Raw genomic sequence first — 19,222 nt, forward strand, 5'->3', positions numbered from 1 at the left:
ATCGAAACGTACTGTATTGTGGATTATTTGATCATTAATTGCTCTTTTAATATCAAGGAATCAGTAATAAAATAAACGAATGAATCAATTGCTAAAATAGATCAATGTATGTATGTATATTTGGAAATAAATTAAATAAAAGCTTTCTCAAATATTAATTTCTAAACGTCTAAAACCAAATTAAACAACAGTATATGTATATATATTTGACGATGATGAAATGTTTAGAAAATATAAATTTTATTTATATTCAGCTTTGACAGATCTCTCGACTTAACGCTGCAATTTTCTTGTGTTGTTTATACACAAAACAATATAAAATATTTGCCTTGAATATTATTTGACTTAATATATAAGATTTCATTGGTAATTACATATTGTAATACTATTTACAACACATGATAAAAATACATACAATTACCGCTTAATTTAATCACTCTTAAATTTATTATAATGAATTTAAACATTAGGAATATGTACAAAATAAGAACACAATATTAAATTTAGACAGATATATACAAATATAGGAATTATATTCTAAATGTGATATATGTACCTAGTAGGTGTGGGATGAAAACTAAGCTTTACAATTTAGGTTGGAAAGGTGACTACAATAGTTTGGGAATACTCAAATCTAGTAAACACTATGATTCTTCATCGGATATTACAATTTCCTCCAAAGCCTTTGTCGTAGCTCCATCTACGGATATTTTACTGGGGCCACCGTTGCCTTTAAATGATAAAATGTCATTATCTAGACTAGAAACAGATACAATCTTAAAATCAGCGGTTGCAGTAGTGGTTGATGGGCTGGTATTGGTGCTACAAATTTCGCGGCTATCCAATTCCTTAAGCTTGCCGTTTGGTGGAGATACACAGTTTATATCATTTCTATTCGAGGCAGTCTTCTGTTCTGTATTTTCCAGATTATTATTGTTTACATTTATATCTTGATATATATTTATATTGTTATTAATTGTGATGTCTTTTTGTGAAATCAAATCGCCTACTTCCTTTGGTTCTCCAAGAGATTTCACCAATTCTTCCTTTTCAATCACAGTGTTGTCTTTAGCTAAAGTTGAATTATTTTCATTCTCCGATTCATTTTCAGATATTTCTCCATTGGCTAATGTTTCTACTTGTTCTTCAAGATTCACCTCTTCATCGTCATCTTCTTCATCCTCATCGTCTTCACTCTCATCTGCAGCAGATACAACCGTTTTACTTTTATCTTTCTCATCATTTTCATCTAATTTTAGTTTGGTACTTTCTGCCATTTCTTCTGAAATGTCATTGGAATCTTTTTCATTTGAATTACTTGTCGTAGATTCCTCATTCTCTTCGCTTAGTTCTTTATTTTCAGCCTTGCTCTCTTCATCATCCTCATCTGGCATGTCTTGTTTGCGTGCATATTTTTCCAAAATTTCACTTATTTTCTTATGATTTTTCTGATTTTCACTTAATTTAGCTGCTAACACTGGATCAGCTAAAGCAGGATCTTTGGAATTGCCGCCATAGTGTGTTACGGTTTCATACAGTTCTGCCTTTCGCCTAGATTGCAAAAGTTTCCCCACTTTAATGAAGGCGTCTTCAGCTAAACATTAAAAGAAAATAACATTAGTAAACTATGTAAACCGCGACTGATCACAATCTCACCAATATTTTTCATCTCAAAGTTAACTAATCCCAGATTATATGTTCTGTTGCAGTGCTCCAACATTCTTAGCACATCAAAGTAATCTGGAAACTCCTTTGTGCGATTTATGAACGCCTGCAGGGTTTTATTAAATTGTGGTATGCGAGTTTCGTTGAATTTTATGGGCTTCTTTACCAATCTGCGTGCATTTTTGCTTTCACCAGTTAGATCACAAATTTTTTCGTAAATCTAAAAAGAAAATTAAATCGGTTAAGGAATCTCTTTTTAATAAATCTTAGTAAGCTTTGCAATATATCTGAAAACAAAGTGTTTAAATTTTTTAGTGATATCATTTATGCCATATACAATAGCTGAAGGAATTACCTGGCATGCTCTCTTTTTAAAACGCTCGACTTGAAGAAAACTAGAGTCGTCGTCATCCCAATCTACTGCAGTTTCTTCGAGGACTTCAATTCGCTTAGTTAAAACATAAAGCGCCTTATTCAACTTTTTGATTTGCTCATCTAATTTTTTATTGCCCGTGGAAATATGTGTTGGTGTTGCAACTTCTGCTGTGCTTGCTAATGAAGTTGTTGGTAATGATTGTGGCGCTTTAGCATCATCTGCAACAGTCATTTTTTCTTCTCCTTTCTCTTGTAATGTAGGCGGTGGTTCAACGACCTTTGCCTTACGCCTCGCTTTAAGTTCTTCTACAATAGTCTTTAAGTTATAGTAAACTAAGTCTGGTTCAGCGCGTATTGCTTCCACAACCTTTCGTATACTTTTTCGAAAACTTTTCGATTTTACAAAATCCTCATGAACTTCATAGTAGTATTTGATGAGCTTGGTTTTTATGAGTTTTTCCATGTCGTCGGATTTATCTGCATCCCGACAAACTTTTATGAGCTCAGCGTATTCAGGCTCTAGCGGGGATCTGGACGGAGGCTTGATCTTAGTTTCTTTGTTATTATTTGTGTGATCCTTTGCCACAGGAGTGTCCTCTCCATTAATATGATTTTTTTCTGGGTGACTTGTTGTGGGCAAGGTATCAGTTAAGTTAATTACAGTTGTCGCGGCATTCCTTTCGGGGCTATCTGTAAGATCCAAAACATCATCCGATTTTGTTTTGGACGTTGGAGATTTATATGATTTCGATGAAGTCAATGAACTGTGTTGCCTTGACAGCGATGTAGGCGAGTGCATAGTCAATTCTATAACATCGTCGTTTTGTTTTTCGTTTGACAATTGGATCTTATTTCGTTGCTGCTGCCAAGCTTCATCCGAGGATTTTAACACGGTTGTTAGTTTCGCACGTTTTGACGATTTTTCGCCGCTGCGCCTTTGTGTAGAAGGTCCAACTATTTGAGAAGGAGAAGGTGTTTTTGGTGCAGAAGGAGATGCGGCAGGTGAAGGTGTAGTCACGGGCTTCGGAGGCAAATGTATTTTAAAATTATTGTTTAAATTATTATGATTTAAATTAGGATGAGCAGTGATAGTGGTATTTGGAGGCAAATTAGCATGGAACATGGGATTCATAACCATTGGATCGTTCAGTCCCCCAAAAGCTGCTATATTGTGGGATAACGTTTGTGCACCAGCGCCTGAATGAACGCCGGATATCATTGGCATAATTGGTGGTAAAGGGGCCATAGTAGTAGCGGCGGCAGCAGGAGACATTATATTCGTAACACTCATGTTGGCGAATGATTTTGCAGCCAATCGGGACATACCTTGTGGTGGAGTAGGCGTCTTTCGTTTTCTTGTAATCTGGGCAGCCAAACTGCTGCCCTGCGTTGGTATTTGCCGCTCATCATTAATGATACTTGTAATAGCATGATTAATGTTTCCAGACGACGGGTATTGAATTATCGGATTGTTTGGAACTTTGAGACCTGGTGCCTGGGGATTTTGACGCTGGGTGATGGTTATCCCACTAGGAATTGTCCTTTGTTTTGCATTTTTTGTTTGTGTTTTCGATGGAATAGAGATTTCTGGCGAAGTTGTTAAGCTGGACTTTTTTGGAGGGCTCTGCAAAAAAAATTAAAAAATAAAAAGTTGATCACATTTTTGAATATCTTCGTTAAACAATTAATCGAAGTTAACCGCCGTTTGCATTAGAACCTTTTGCCGGGTAAATCTTCTTCATGAGGATTTATTGGTATGAGTATATTTAAATATTTTTGTTTTGATATTTTCTTTGCATTATTATTTGTAATTCCCTACACATCCCTGTTAAAATAAAACGCGGGAACCCATCATTTAACAGACCTCTGTTAAGTTTGTGGAGACTTTTCGGCTCTTCTCTATTTTCTTCAAATTCGATTCGATTTATTCGTCAGCGACTGTCTATTAATCTAATTGCGTGTTATTCAATAGCATTTTTGGTGTAAACTGTACTCAAGAGAGAGTAATTAACAACAAAAAGTAAAATACTGCAAAAAGCAAAGATATACACGGTCGGTCGGTCACACTCCGGCAGCCGCCAATGTATATGTTGGAAATATGTATGAGATGCACACTGACATATTCGCTCAAATACACGCACACAACAACAAAACAAGTCTTTTTACATGTTTTGTTTTTATACATTTTTGTGTAGACTTTTGCAAAAGAGAGATTAGTGATGTGGAAATTATTGTTTACGACCATTAAAAGTACTCGATAAAGATGCAACAATTTTTCCGCAATATTAGCACTATTATTCGTATTAATATAAAAAAGCATTAATTGAAAAATTCTAACAACGATTTTTATTTGCCTTCATCCCAATTCATTGCTTTTGACTCTGCTTTATTGTGTTTTGTTTTGATTTGCAATTTCACAACACCATTAAGAGTTGGTCTCCAATATTTGAATTTTACATCACTAGTGTCTTACTCTCCGCGCTAGTAAGTACATTGTGGGTAAAAAAAGTAATCATTTTGTGTCAGCACACCTATACAAACAACCCGAGAAAACACACACACAACGCCAACTCACATTAAGCTTTTTTTTCTTTTTTCATTCATTTTCTTAAAACTTTATTCTTTTTACCTCATCCTCGTCAGATGAATCGAGCACAATAATCGAACTCATTCTTTTTCCGAAGCCCGAGAAATTGCCTTTTTATTTTTACAATCAAGAATTTGTTGCTTGTTGCCAAGGAATTCGAAATAAATAGAATTTTTTAATTTCTTAGTATTCCTTATTTTTTCTTTATGACGGGCGGGCGGTAATTTTTACACACATTCAACCTCTTCTCACAAAAACTACTACGACGACGTTGACGATTATCTGCATACGAAGTCGAATAATTGGTATTTATGGCTTTTTCCTTTCATCTTTTCCACAAATAAATTCTTTGAGAGAGCGCAAAAACACATGTGAAATGACTTTGGTCGAGGGATTTTGTTTATTTCACAGATGTATCACATTCGTACTTTTTGCGTGTTGAACCGAATACTCGGATTCTGATAAGAGATGCCAGACTTCTAAAATATTTTTGGAGAGAATGGGTGAAATATATAGATGTGTCGTTCCGGCTCAAGAGAACGAATGCGTGAAACGAACGAACGTTCATTTAGATCAGTAAAAGTAGAAACAGAATCAGCTCTTTGCTTGCTTGGCTTGCTTTCAAAATGTCAATTTATAAAGGAATGCCAGAGCCTCTTTGCAATTCCGCCAAAACTTGCCTGTGTGACTTAGGCGCCCAGAAAACTGCAAAAACAGTTGTAAAATTATGAATGAAAATCGTCGATTTCTTTTTGTTTACGTTCACATATGTATTTTGTTTTTGTTCATGTTCTTTTGTTTTCAACACATTTCAATTACACTGTGCAACACTGAAAATGCAAACAAATTCTAGTATGCATTTTTTTAAAGTACATATTTAGACTATAAAAACCCAAGTAGGGTTTTGTCCTGTTAGATCCAGTTCGGATTTTTTGGCCTCATTTAAAGCGCGCTAAATCTACACTTTTTGCATTTACCAGGCCTTTATCTCAGCAACGAATGGGAATTTGGACTTGCTGTCTTTGGCAATATCGTAGCCCTAAACTAGTAGAACTTATCTTTTGAAAAAACCACTTAAGAAAATCTCCATCTAGGGCATCAAAATCTATAAAATATAGAAAATTTTACATAATTGCTGAAATTCTGGTCAGTATCGGCTAAACTTTTGGGAGTTGAAACAAATAACATTCTGCATAGAGCCATTTTACAACAAAGACATGTTCTGAATAGTTGTGTATTACATTCCAGGGAATATTTTTCCAAAAGAAAATATCCAGAAAAAATTAACGGTTTTAGAGATACGGTGCGGAATGTATAAAAATTGTGGAATTTTTGCATATATTTTGTAAGTTGAGGCAATAAATGTAGTTGTTCAAGTTCTTTATTTCCCCAAATATTTTATTCTACAAATTTGCTTCAGAGGTCAGAAGAATATTCGCAGTGGTTTTAAAGATATAGTCCAGAATTTCTTTGAAAAAAATCAATATTTAACCAGTTCGAATTGTTTGCACAAGATCACCTTAAAAATGTTGCACAGTGTTATTATCTCACTTATTTTTTTCAAAAATTGTTTAGGCCGACCGATGGACAGTTGAAAACAACCGACAATTTAGTAAATCAGTAGTGCGATTCTCTAAAGCACTCGGCACATACGGTCCGTTTAGTGACACGTTGGGACATGCGTTGTCCCAAAACAGTTACATTATGTTTAACTTTAATGCGTCAGCCATTGGTCTGTTCCTTTACTTTTGAAAGTGGTAAAACCGGCAAAAGTAGTATAAGTTGTAAACTGCACGCATATGAATTGTATGGTGTCTGAAGTAAAGGAACGCTTTTCGAGTAAAAAGTGGTAAACTTGAAGAATCTTGCACGTAAAGGAACAGAGCACATATTGTTGTTTTTCAAAAAACTTGGCTTCACTTACACTTTTTTCATGTGGTTGTTTTAACGCAACGCACCGTATGTGCCGAGCGTTTTACTCATTTTTTGAGTTACCGACAAATATCGGTAAAATTAAAATGCTTATAAATTCGGTAATTAATGATATTTTTCGGTAAGTTAGAGACGAAAAGAAAGTAGTCGTAAAGTTCTACCGATAGCAACAGTGTTGTCAACTTTTATTTGAACTTTTCATTCATAATTTTACGTTTTAATTTTACGGACATTTGTCGGTAACTCAAAAAATGAGTTAGAGAATCGCACTACAGGGGCTCAATTCTGTTTCTATAAAAATGTGAAATGTAAACTTTTATAAAGGAGAAAACTGTCAAATGAAAAATATTACAAAGAAAATATTTTTCATTTCAAATTTTCAAACTGTCTGGTGTAAACGCCTAGTTAACAGCATTGTTTAATATATAATAATTGTTCCACAAAAATCCCAGATGGGACTAGGGAGACTTCTCTCATAAAAATGAGTGCACACCGATTCATTTTAGCTCAATGATATGGGACCTACTATTCCCAGGGGACAGTCTTGAGAAACAGAGTAGGGAACTCCTCGACCAACTGTAGAGGCTTGTTCCGACCATGCCACCAGAAGACCTCATCGACGGACACCGACTCTAAGGCAGTACTCGCCAAAGAGGCTTTAGATACGAGGCACTATGAACGTACGACTTCGTGTCTGTGCAAGTTCGTGGAAAGGAACGCGAACTCGCATTCGGAGAGGGAGATTTTCTTCATCAAGAGTAAGCTGAAGTATGTTAGGAAGTTCGAAAGAACTTATCCTAACGCACCCAGACGTGAACTCCTGGTGGACAAAATCTGCCTCCCAGGCCCTGTCGCTGCTTCAGCCAAAGACTCGAAAGAGACTGCGGTGACAAGCAAGAAAGTGGAGGTGAAGCCTACTGCATCTAGCAGTACGGCATAAGCCGTTCCGAAGCCGAACCCGAATGGACTGAAAGAGGACAAGGGGCATAATCCGACACCAAATGGCTTCCGTAAGGTTAGTCAACTGGTGAAGGTGACTGTCCCAAACCCGGATTCTACCCCGACGGATAAAGGTAAAGTGGAAGAATTTGTCTCGGAGACCCTCACAGGCTGTTCGGGAGTCATGAAGGGAGGATCGCCTGGGGCACCATCGACTTCTGAGAAGACGAACAAATGTTCACAGCTGAAATCTGTGAAGCGGGTTCGCTCTTCAGAAGCCCCACAGCCTTCGCCAAAGAAGACGATGACCTCCCAGGCGGTCAACCCGGCGGACTCCTATGCTGGCGTTCTTGATCGAAAAGCCAAGGGAAATAGCACCAGTACTGAGAAGGCGTCCACCTCCTCGGGAAAAGCTACCACCGGAGGTAGACCAGGGCGACCGTCAGTTTGGCAGTGCCTTCCTCCAGAAGGGAGTAAAGGTCATTAAATGTGTCAACAGGAGCTCGCAAGAGTACCTTAAGAAGACCGCAAAGAGCCTTATCAAAGCTGCCCGTTGGGCCACCGCAAATGGCCTTGGTGTAAATCCGACAAAGTCAGAACTGGTACTGTTCACAAGAAAGCGTAAGCTCGGCGACTTCGTGCAACCAACACGGGATGGGTACAATTACATCTATCTCCTGAGTCTAAATACCTAGGTACAATCCTGAGGCCCAATTCTGTTTCTATGAAAATGTAAAATGAAAACGTTTATAAAGGAGAAAACTGTCAAATGAAAAAAATTATAAAGGAATTTGGTCTGTTCCAGAACTGCAAGAATCTCTAATTTTTACTATTTTTTCCGATAACATAAAGGAAACATTTTTCCTTTATGTTATCGGAAACTATACTTTCTTTCATCTCAAAGAACACATCTTATAATACCTTTGGAATTGTTGTTATTGAAAAATAGTGCATATTCTTGAGGTAAATGGCTATCTGCGAAACCATCCCAGCAAAAAGTTTGCATCCGCGGATGCAGTTAAATCACTAGAACAATTGCCGCTGGAGTACATCTTTTCCTATGAATTCACCTATGAATTTTACAAAAGAGGGCGCTGCTAGGATGCACTCCATTTTGCTTCCACTGCACACAGCTAGGATGCACTCCATTTTCGATCCAAATCACAGCCTTTGATGTAGTGTTTTGGATTGAATTTAAATGCAGTCTAAAGATGCTATAAACTGCAAGCAAATATCCCAAAATAAATAAAATACATTGCTTATTCGTGTAAACAAGAATATTAACTTTATTACACTAACCCCCATTATTATAAGTCTTCTTTTGTTATAGGTTGATTTACCGAACAGATTTATATCGTTCCAGTTAACTTAAAGTTAAAAGTGATGATTGAATTTCAAGGAGGAGCTTTTTAACAATAACTTTCAATGTAAAAATTATATTTTTAATGCCTCCAAATTGGTTTATTTTGCGTTTTGAAATCTATCAGATGGTAAAAGAACACATATAATAATGACCCTAATGCTTAGCTTATATTCGGCGTCGTTTCGTGATTTCGAAGGCGTTTCGTGATTTCGCGCGGAATCAAGTAAAATTTATCATGATTTCGCATACAAAAATGAAATCATTTCATTTCGTGATTTCAGCGAAATCAACATCGAAATCACAGTACACATGATATACAACCCTGCTTTTGCCTAAAAAAGTACCAAACGTCGCAACACTTTTCACGTATCACAATCAACAAGGTAGATGGTCAATTGCTGCAACAAAAAATTTTAGTATAACAATTTGTAAACAATGTGAAAAAAATATTAAATTACTTTGTTACAATGCTATTTTTCTAGATTTCGGAATACGGGAACGCATTTTTAACATTAAACGGGAAAACTACTGCCAGTACTAATGTTGTGCAGGTTCTGAGCACAACTTCTATCTATCAAAATTTATTATTATGATGTCTCAACAATAAAATCATTATTTTTTCATTTGTTAGTACTATACACAATTAATACGATATATAGATAATTTTACGATAATTTTCCAAATAAAGTTGTAAAGTTCTATATTGTCGTATATTTTTGATGATTTATTCAATTTACAACAACTTGTTTTGAAAATTCATGTTCGATCAGCTTCGCATATGCATCTACCTTGATCATTGTGAAATGTTTGAAATCAACAAATAATAAGTGTAAACACCAGGGTGTATTTCAGGATTTCGTGAAATCCAGAGGATTTTGGAGCGCAAATGTAAACTTGGCATAATACAAATTATAAAAACTCTCCATTAAATTTCATCATAACTGAGTTTACTTCCTCTGATCTGCTTTTTGTGACACCGCAACTGATATTGCTTCATCATCCAAATGGTTTTTCATTTTTCCTCCAACTCCAGTTCAGATTTCCAAAAAAAACTCTAACTCCACTTCAAAAATAATTTGCGTCTCGTGAATTATGTTCGTATCTTTAGTTTGCATTTCTTTATTTTTTTAACAAATTCGTATAATTTTAGACACTCTTTCTTGTGTTCAGAAAGAAAGACTGCGACTGTAGGGATCAAAAAATTGGCTTGCTTGGCTAGGGATCTATAAGCGAGTGCTTCTAAAATGTATCGAGTGGAGTGCATTTTTCATAACTCCGTGTGGACTGTATCGAAAGATGTATTGAAATCATAACTCCGCATTGCACTACTTCCAAACTTTTTTGTTGGGATCTTTTAGTTTTACGGTGCCAACGATAGCTCGAAAACCGATGGGCCGATCATAGCATATTTTTGTAAGCGTTTTAGGAATCTAATAAAATAGAAATTAAAAAAAGTATTCTTAAAAAAAATTGAGCTGTCAAAGACAAAATTTCGACTTTACCGAAAAAATTGACTGTTTTTTGTCAAAAAATTGGGCAAAATAATTTTTTTTAATCTGTCTCGCTTAAGGGCAAGCTTTTTATGTATTTAATAAGCTCACATGAATAATAAGGTCATATGAAGATCGGTCAATTCGTTTTAGAGCTAACGTTGGCACCGACTTTAAAAACGCCGTTTCGAGAAACACGCACTTAAAGTTTATATGCTACATTCAAATCACAATAAATTGTTGCCTTCCAATCATTATATCTCAGACAATTTTTTGCGACATACTACCTTTACGTAAAAATAGACAATATTGTTTTCGATTTTTCCAAATGTAATAAAAGGTATCTATGAAAAATATATATTTTTGTTTTTAATGTTGGGACGTTTTAGGTCGTTTTGGGCAGTTTTTAGGATAATTTTGGGCCGAAAAAAATTTTTCGAGCGGCAACACTGGCTGATGTCCCCGCTTTTGAAAAAATCTCCAATTATGGCAACACTCGTTTTTGATTTTCCTTTATCTTCTTATTTTCTTGCGTTTTTGACAAATGAATTTTTTCAGTTTTTAACTTTTTCTTGTTTCGGGTGGTTGTGTTTTTTTGTTGAACGGGGTTTCGATGTCGATATGTTTTAGAAAATCGTATAATATTGTGGATTTGTGAAGTGAGATTGTGATTTTCCTATAAGAAAATAAATTATTAAACCTATTTGACAAAAGGATATACATACGCATACATATGTATGAATATAAATATAGTCCCATAATAATTTGCAAAGTGTAATCAGCAAGGACAGTTTATTTTGCTTTTCTTCACACAAATTTAGAGATGTAAAAATTTATTTATTATGCAGTGCAATATCCGGGTAATTGGTTCGTTTGAAAAATAAAAATAGCAAATAACCTTGGAAGAAAGAGTTTTGTGATGATAATTATTCTAAATGAAAACATCCAAGTGAGAAAGGCACTCTGAAGTTTATTTCAGTTAACATTTATTTCATTGATCTTCGATGAACATATACGTCCACCTTGGAATAATCCTATAAAAAATATCTCCTAGTTATTCAAGACAGCTGTTTTTATGAGTACCTATGAAGAAACTGATACTGTCTCGCTTTTGACAGGAGTGGAAGTAGAGGCTAAAGCAGGTGCTGTTACACCAAAATTAACAGGGGGCAGATCTCGCTCACAAGTACGTGGTGGCCTTGTAACAAAACGCAAAAAAATGACTCGCAGAGCGAATCTAATCGGAATTTGTGGCATAAGTTGCTTGTGTATCTTGTTACTAGTCGCCACAACACAGCACAGACCTCTTCCATCCTCGATTTCTTCATCGTCAGTGGGTAACGCGGATAATAGTGGAAATAATGTGTTAAATTTAAATGCACCATCAGGGAGCGTCTATTCAAGTGGATCTAGTGGAAATGGTAATGGCCAAGGGTATGGTAGCTTATCAACAATAGCAGAAGTTGTTGCCCAACAGAGAGCAAAAATCGCACAAGAAATGGAGAACTTCGAATACCCTGCTGGTCGCTTTGGTGTAGATGCCGAAAAGTTATCTGATCTTACACCTGAAACTGAAGGTGTACCTGTGCGCAGCATGGTGCTGACCACATGGCGTAGTGGTTCAACATTTTTAGGAGATATTCTCAATGCAATGCCTGGAAACTATTATCATTACGAACCTCTCCTCCATATTGGAATTAAACAAGTTCGTACACCAGAGGAGGAGGAGCAGGCTATTAAACATCTAAAGAGCTTATTCTACTGCGACTATTACAACGACATGGAGGAGTATTTGAATTACGGAAAGAAAAACGTACATTTGTTTCAACACAACAAAAGACTGTGGCAGTTATGCAAAGACTATCCACATTTTTGCTGGCGACCAAAGTTTCTTACTCCTATATGTAAATTATTCCCTCTACAAAGTATGAAAACTGTCAGACTGCGATTAAGTACAGCTGAGAAATTACTAGAAGATAAAAGGTATGTTTATATATTTTCAATTTATATATGTAAGTTAGTATTTTTTAACAAAATCAAATAAATTATATCTATTGAGATCAATCAATCTTATCGACCAAAACAACGGAAGCGCAATTTTATAGTATACCTATATTATTTTATTCATTGTAGCGTAATTCACAAATCTTATCAACGTTTTTAAGACTCTTTAAGTACATGTATAGAATATATTAATTGTATTAATTCCAATTACCAATATTTGGAATTTCTTGTCACACCGAAGTATTTAGCAAAATACAAATGGATGTACATATGTATATGTGTACATATATTTTTTATCCATTTCCATATCTCTTATTTCTTATCAATGAAACAGTAGCACAAACACATGTAATACAGAAATAACATTCCACCAACCACGACCTATCACTAAATAATTGTGATTGGAAAATTATTGTACGTAATAATTTGATTTTTAAAAATGATAACAATCAAAGAGGAAATATATAATATAGATATTGAATTTATGGGTTAAAATCATGTGCGACAATTTATAAACGGCAAGTTATAGACCAAGGACCAAAAAACGAAATACAGTGAAAACGAATACAGTTTGTCTATGTATCGTTTCCACACTAAGAAAGTTTATTATTATTTAGGGACAAAGTGACAAATAGTTTTTATAAAAATGTCGCTTTTTTTGAAAAAAATAGTTGGCTTCGGTTTTTTTTTATTTTTTTATTTATTTGTTTCGTATCATTACATGATGATTTATATAATAACAGTAAGTTTGGCCTCAGCACCGTAAGGCATTGTAGAGGCAAGTTGGCAAAAATTTAAGTCAAAAAGTTAATAAATCAATTTACAATAAATAAATTTACTTATATTCACATAACATTTCAAGCATTCATACCAGAATTTCATCAAGATTTTGTATCAAATGTTTTTAACTTTGATATAAACAATCAATTGATTTAAGGTTTTGCGTTATTTTGCATTCTGAGTTCTGAGTGAATAAACTACCTTCTTGCAAAAGATATTCAATATAGGTCCACGTTTAGGTATAGCCCCCATATAAACGTACCCTCAGATTTTCGGTATTTTGAAAATATTAGCAAAATTGTCCAACTGATTTGGCTGTAATTTGGCATTTTGAGTTCTGAGTAAACCAAATACCTCCATGCAAAAAATGGTCAATAGCGTTCTACATTTAGGTATAGCCCCAATATAAACGTACCTCCCGATTTTCAAAATTTTGACGATTTAATTTTGCATTTTGCGTTCCGAATGAGCAAAATACCTCCTTGCAAACAATGTTCAGTATAGGTCCATGTTTAGGTATAGCTCCCATATAAACGTACCTCCCGATTTTCGGAATTTTGACGATTTTACAGGCGTGGTATAAGAGGGATAACTTAGCGGGTGGCAGATGGGGGCAGCTGGACTTTTTTTAATCGTAAAATAGAGACTATCCCCCGCATTTAAAAAAAAAAATATGTCAAGACACACAAATGCTCACAACATTAGTAAAACTCAACATAAACTAATAGTAATTATATTAAAAATTGCAGAAAATTTCATTTATAAAGAAATTATTTTTAATGAAGTTAGAAAACGGATTATGAATTTGTTTTTTACAGTGTTTTATTTAACTTGCCTTGGTGTGTGTTTAGTTCAAATCTGGTAACTCATTTTTAACACGGTTGCAGTTTACCAATCGAACTAAAACTTTGCACACTTCTCAGATTTGGATGACAATACACGAATATGAAATCAAAACCAATATTGGTCCATTTTTACACTGTTTTACAGTGTTTTGTCTAATTTGCTTTTCAAATCTGGTAACTCATTTTTCACGCAGTTGCAGGTGACCAATCGTACTTAAACTTTGCACACTTTTCAGATTTGGATGACAATACATGAATATGAAATCAAAACTAATATTGGTCCATTCATACAGTGTTTTTACGATGTCTAACTTGACCCCCTTTTAAAATCTGGTAACTGATTTTTAGCACGGTTGCAGTTGACCAATCGAACTAACACTTTGCACATTTTTCAGATTTAGATGACAATACATGAATATGAAACCAAAACCAATATGGGTCCATTTTTTCCTATAGCCTCCATATAACGGTACCACCCGACTACTGGTATTTTGAGGATTTTGTTCTCCTTTTTAGCCCGAATTTGCTGTAACTTGGCATTTGGAGTTCTCAATAGTCCAGGAACTTCCCCACTAAAAATTGTGGACGTAGGTCAAGGTTTAATATAGCATCCATCTAACTGTACCACCCAATTTCAAGCATTTTAATCTACATTTTTCGCTCAAATGGACTGTAATTCGGCATTTGGGGATCTCAGTGGTCAAAAAATGTATTTACTAAAAAGTTAAAAATAAAAAATAATTTAAAAAATTAAGTTTCAGTGTTTTATTTAGAAATGCACTTAAAACTAAAAAATAATTTGTCGCTTAGCCTCAATACATATATTGTTTCTCATGATAGAATCTCTCAAATAAAACGCTTGCCGTTTAATTTTGCCACCATTCCTAATTTAAATGCAAGCGTTTTATTTGAGAGATTCCATCATGAGAAAGAATATATGTATTGAGGCTAAGCGACAAATTATTTTTTAGTTTTAAGTGCATTTCTAAATAAAACACTGAAACTTAATTTTTTAAATTATTTTTCGTTATAACATTGCCAATGCCATCACCTATAAGTTTAATTTTGAAAATTGCACATTTAGCTCTCCAATTTTTTTATAATTTTACTCATAACCTACGTATGCTTTGCAGATGTATTTTTCGTTTTTAAGGCCTCACATACAAATTACAACAACTTCGACTTAACTTGGCATATAACCGCTGTAAATTTACAAAAATAATGCTGGATGTTAAACATTTGATATGTTTAGAGAATATATATTTCAATCGCAATCAAATTTGTCGTCATCAATTTTTCTATTTTTGTCCACGAGCTGAACCACTGTGGGACAGAGTTATGGATGCCTAATTATTACGAATATAAATGAACGTATAAAAATTAGTTACAAAAACAGGAGGGTAAATTTTGAGTCAAATAAACAGCTTTTGCGCCCTGGTAATGGACTAAGTGTCCTTGTTTATCGTTAATATTGGTAGCATATCTTTGAGAGCTAGAAAACTGATAAGAAGACTTAGTTTTTTAGATATTCCCGTTTTAAACCTAAATTACATTGTTTACCTCTCTTCTTTGGCTCATATGGCAAGCATATTAGTGGGGCTATCATATAGCTAATCCTGTTGATATTGGTTGGTCGTTGCTTCTTATTAGAAATAAAACAAATACGTGTAACAAGTAATAGACCAGCCAGCATTTTTTTAAATTTTTAAACAAATTCGAGTCTTTTTTGTTCCGACTGAAAGATTAAAAAGCTGGAATATGAGCTCATTTTCTGGTCATAAATGACTCCTTTGTCGGGAGGAAAGCGTAACCTCAGGCGACACTTCTAAACAAATCACAAATGAGTCTTCCTCTGCATTAGTTTCGAGTCATTTTTGCCCATTTTCTGATGGTATATAAAGTCTTTTCGAGTCGTATTTTATTTATTTTCTATATATCTCTATATCTATCTCTATCATCTATGTTACAAAAACAAAGTTATCCTAAACTACACATAACTCTGAGATTAATCCTTAAAACTAAATGAAGATAATAAAAAAATTCTAATTAAACACTTCTTTAAAGCATATTATATTTTAATAATTTATTGGTGATTTGCTGATTAATGTGCGACTCTTTTTCGAGTTTTTTTTGAGTCATGTTTATAATCGTTTATTAGTCTTTAGTGAGTAATTTAAGAGTCTTTTTTATCAGACGAAAAAATTAAAAGAATTTATTTTTTTATTTTTCTTTGTTTTTTTGTTTCATTCCTTTGTATTGTTTTCTTTTCTGCTTTGTTGTGACTTTTAATTATCCCTTTAGTACACTGTTTCTTCATTTTACTTGGCAAAAACTGGACACGTGTTGTCTTTGTCAATATTCATAATATTATACGTGATATTTATATCAAAGTTTTTTAGAAAGTGTATATGAGAATTATATACAATCAAACCGTTATGTTTGAAAAGAAAAACAAAACAATCAGTGTTTAATCACCTAGCTGAACAAAATATGATCAGAAGATACATAATTCTAATCAAAAAAAGTCACATTTTAAACGCCTCAATGATTTATTTTTGATTGCTACATATTTGTTGTTGTATTTTAAATAGAACTCTTTTTAATCATTACAGGGATTCACTTTCGAGTCCATTTCTGATCATACAAGCGACTTAATCAGCATTTGATCACCAAAAAGACTCGGTAATGTGATTTTTGAAAAAATAATCTTCCAAATGCTAGTTGGGTAGACTTCATAAAGTACACGAAGTCAATGAATAGGAACATTGTAAGTCAAATTAGATTAATATTTTTAATAAATAATACGCCATTTGCAAAGGTTCAACAATATTACGAGGCAGTGTTAAAGAACACTAGGAAGACTTCATAGAAAAAAGGCTTCAAAAACACTTGATATCAATAATGTTCGTATAAACTGAAGTTATCAAACTCCGCTTTGTCTAGCCAATCATATCTGATATGTGTGAGACTTCGCTAGATATCACTTTTTCAATACAAACTCCACGGGCATGCTACAGACGAACTTCTCTATAAAGAATAACAATTAAAAGCACACCTTTTTTCCACCGATGTCCACATATTTTTACATCTCTATAATGAATACTTGTCTATAGCAAAATGTTTTTAATGTACAATTGGAATTTCTCTATAACGATTTGTTCCCAAACATTTTTCATTGAATTAATTCTCTTTCGAGTTGAGCTTATTAGACCTATCATATACATTGAAAAATTAGGAGTCTACCGAAGTCCTACGCATTCACCCATTACGCTACGTTTCACGGGTGGTTAACCCGATCTTCATCAGTGTCATTGAAGTTTAAACAACAAATGAGAATAGAAAAAGCAAATTTATCAATGCTTTTTTTAATGTAGTTCACAGTAAAAAGCGAAGCAAAATGCATTTATCAACGCTTTTATAGTACGTTTATATAGGGTAAGTGCACCAATAGTCGGTATTTTAAGGATTTGACTAACTTCAATCGTTCACCATTGCGAGTACATTTTTCCAATTGCTATGAACTAAAGCTTATTTTCTTTGAAAGTTTGTTTACTTTTCGATGAAATAAGAAAGTTTTGAATTATTTTTTATAAAAGTTGAGAAAAATGCGAATTTAGTGAAATAGTGCTTTTGTGCTAGTAGTCGGCACCATTTCTCAATTGTCGGCATGGCATGTTCCAGTAGTCGGCATATCGTATTTTAGTAAAGAAATGTTACAAGATCGTATCTTTCATTTTAAACAACAACAAACGCACTTTTACACAAATTAATCCATATTCCAATTAATCCATCCATATTGCTTTTAAAAATTAAATAATTTTAAGATTTTTGTTAACATTTGGAATTCAGTTTAAATTTCTTTTTTAAGGTGTTTATAACATAAACATAATATAGTCTAGAATCGCATAAAAGCTCATTTTTTATTGAAGTTATTTTTATTAATTAGACTTTGAAGTATTTATTCAACATGTTTTTACAATTTCGATCTAAAAATAATTGACAGAGCGCAATTTTTCACCCCATGCCGAGGTGCGTTACGATAACTTTTAAATTTAAGTCCCAAGACACAAACCACTCAGTTGGCAGAGCGTTAGCAGCGCATAAACAGAGCTATTGCAAAATTGATTTCGCTAGAAAATTGAATTTATTTCCTCAATTCAGCCTAAAAAGGATCAAAAAGGACACTTTTTACTAATTTATATTGTTTACCAAGTAAGGCCGGCTCTATGGTTATTTACAACCTGTATGTAATAACAGAAGTATAGCGATAGGTCCTTTGCGTCCTACGTCCAAAAGGACAATTCTGCAAGGACAAATAGAAAGCTATTCAGTAGCATCTACTGAAATAATAAAACTGTTGAAAAGTTCAGCTAGTTTCCAAGATATTTGATCATTTTGGGAGGTTACCCTTAGTCAGGACGATTATTTTAACTACTGCGTCCGCAAGGACAATTCTGCAGTGTCAAAAAGGGTACCAATGGAATGCCATTGATGAGTAGCATCAGCTGAAATAATAAAAGTTCAGATAGTTTTCTAGATATTTTACCATTTTTGAGGTAACCCTTAATCAGGACGATTATTCTAACTCCTGCGTCCGCAAGGACAATTCTGCCGGGTCAAAAAGGGTACCAATGGAATGCTATTGATGAGTAGCATCTACTGAAAAAATAAAACAGTCGAAAAGTTCAGCTAGTTTCCTAGTTATTTGACCATTTTGGAGGTAACCCTTAGCCAGGACGATTATTCTAACTCTTGCGTCCACAAGGACAATTCTGACGGGTCAAAAAGGGTACGAATGAAATGCTATTGATGAGTAGCATCGGCTGAAATAATAAAACAGTCGAAAAAGTTCTGGTCAAATATCTCGGAAACTAGCTGAACTTTTCGACTGCTTTATTATTTCAGCCGATGAGAATTTTAGAATTTTCTAACTGAATTGACCATTATGCACGGAATTAAACATTTTGTGAATACATTGCTATGTTATTCTCCCCTCATTTGTTTGCCTAATGATTCTTTATTTCATATCGCTGTCGCTACTAACTATCGTTGTCTTGTCATACGAATAAATAATTCCACTCATATCAAGTGTTTATCTATCCAATTGCAGTATCAAATGTCGAGAAAATTCATCTCATTTTATAAAAATGTGAGTCACATACGTTAGCACCTATGTATCTGTATATCGTCACCATAAATGCCCGAAGTCGTATCTCCAAAAAAGTCAAAATTAGTTTTTTGA

The 19,222-nt window shown here is 34.1% G+C and overlaps 3 protein-coding genes across 8 annotated transcripts in view; 2 read left to right on the forward strand and 1 right to left on the reverse strand.

The window, feature by feature from the left end:
* Positions 1–19,222, forward strand: part of LOC141393505 (uncharacterized) — a 231,911-nt gene that overhangs the window by 145,826 nt on the left and 66,863 nt on the right. The window lies entirely within an intron of this gene.
* On the reverse strand, positions 196–5,031 carry Daxx (Daxx-like protein). 4 transcript variants are annotated; one of them, XM_073966522.1, is made up of 4 exons: positions 4,670–5,031; positions 2,021–3,664; positions 1,657–1,885; positions 196–1,594 (listed from the first exon to the last, which is right to left on the reverse strand). In XM_073966522.1, exons 1-4 carry the CDS (start codon positions 4,709–4,711, stop codon positions 645–647), a joined length of 2,865 nt encoding a protein of 954 aa, XP_073822623.1. In that variant the 5' UTR covers positions 4,712–5,031; the 3' UTR covers positions 196–644. The 4 variants fall into 4 exon arrangements, with proteins under 4 accessions (XP_073822623.1, XP_073822624.1, XP_073822626.1 ...); XM_073966523.1 differs by lacking the exon at positions 4,670–5,031 and adding an exon at positions 4,395–4,551; XM_073966525.1 differs by lacking the exon at positions 4,670–5,031 and adding an exon at positions 3,905–4,501.
* Positions 10,843–19,222, forward strand: part of LOC141393495 (carbohydrate sulfotransferase 4) — a 52,648-nt gene continuing 44,268 nt past the window's right edge. Inside the window, exons 1-2 of one of the 3 annotated variants that reach the window (XM_073966509.1) lie at positions 10,843–11,010; positions 11,200–12,334. In XM_073966509.1, coding sequence (XP_073822610.1) covers positions 11,427–12,334 — 908 coding nt within the window. In that variant the 5' untranslated portion in view covers positions 10,843–11,010; positions 11,200–11,426. Of the gene's footprint in view, positions 12,335–19,222 lie in introns of all 3 variants that reach the window. The other 2 variants (XM_073966510.1, XM_073966508.1) reach the window with 2 other exon arrangements.

This window comes from Musca autumnalis, unplaced genomic scaffold (genome assembly GCF_047663935.1).
Source record: "Musca autumnalis isolate F117 unplaced genomic scaffold, ASM4766393v1 scaffold_2, whole genome shotgun sequence".
In the NCBI taxonomy this organism is placed as follows: Eukaryota; Metazoa; Arthropoda; class Insecta; order Diptera; family Muscidae; genus Musca; species Musca autumnalis.

What these genes read in the sequence shown, in the direction of transcription:
- Daxx (XM_073966522.1), bottom strand. Translation starts at nt 4,711, where the DNA reads ATGAGTTCGATTATTGTGCTCGATTCATCTGACGAGGATGAG. An exon ending in TTAAAAAGAGAGCATGCCAG is followed by an intron (nt 1,886 to 2,020) that starts GTAATTCCTTCA and finishes TTTTCTTTTTAG; the next exon opens with ATTTACGAAAAAATTTGTGA. An exon ending in CTTTGAGATGAAAAATATTG is followed by an intron (nt 1,595 to 1,656) that starts GTGAGATTGTGA and finishes TTTAATGTTTAG; the next exon opens with CTGAAGACGCCTTCATTAAA.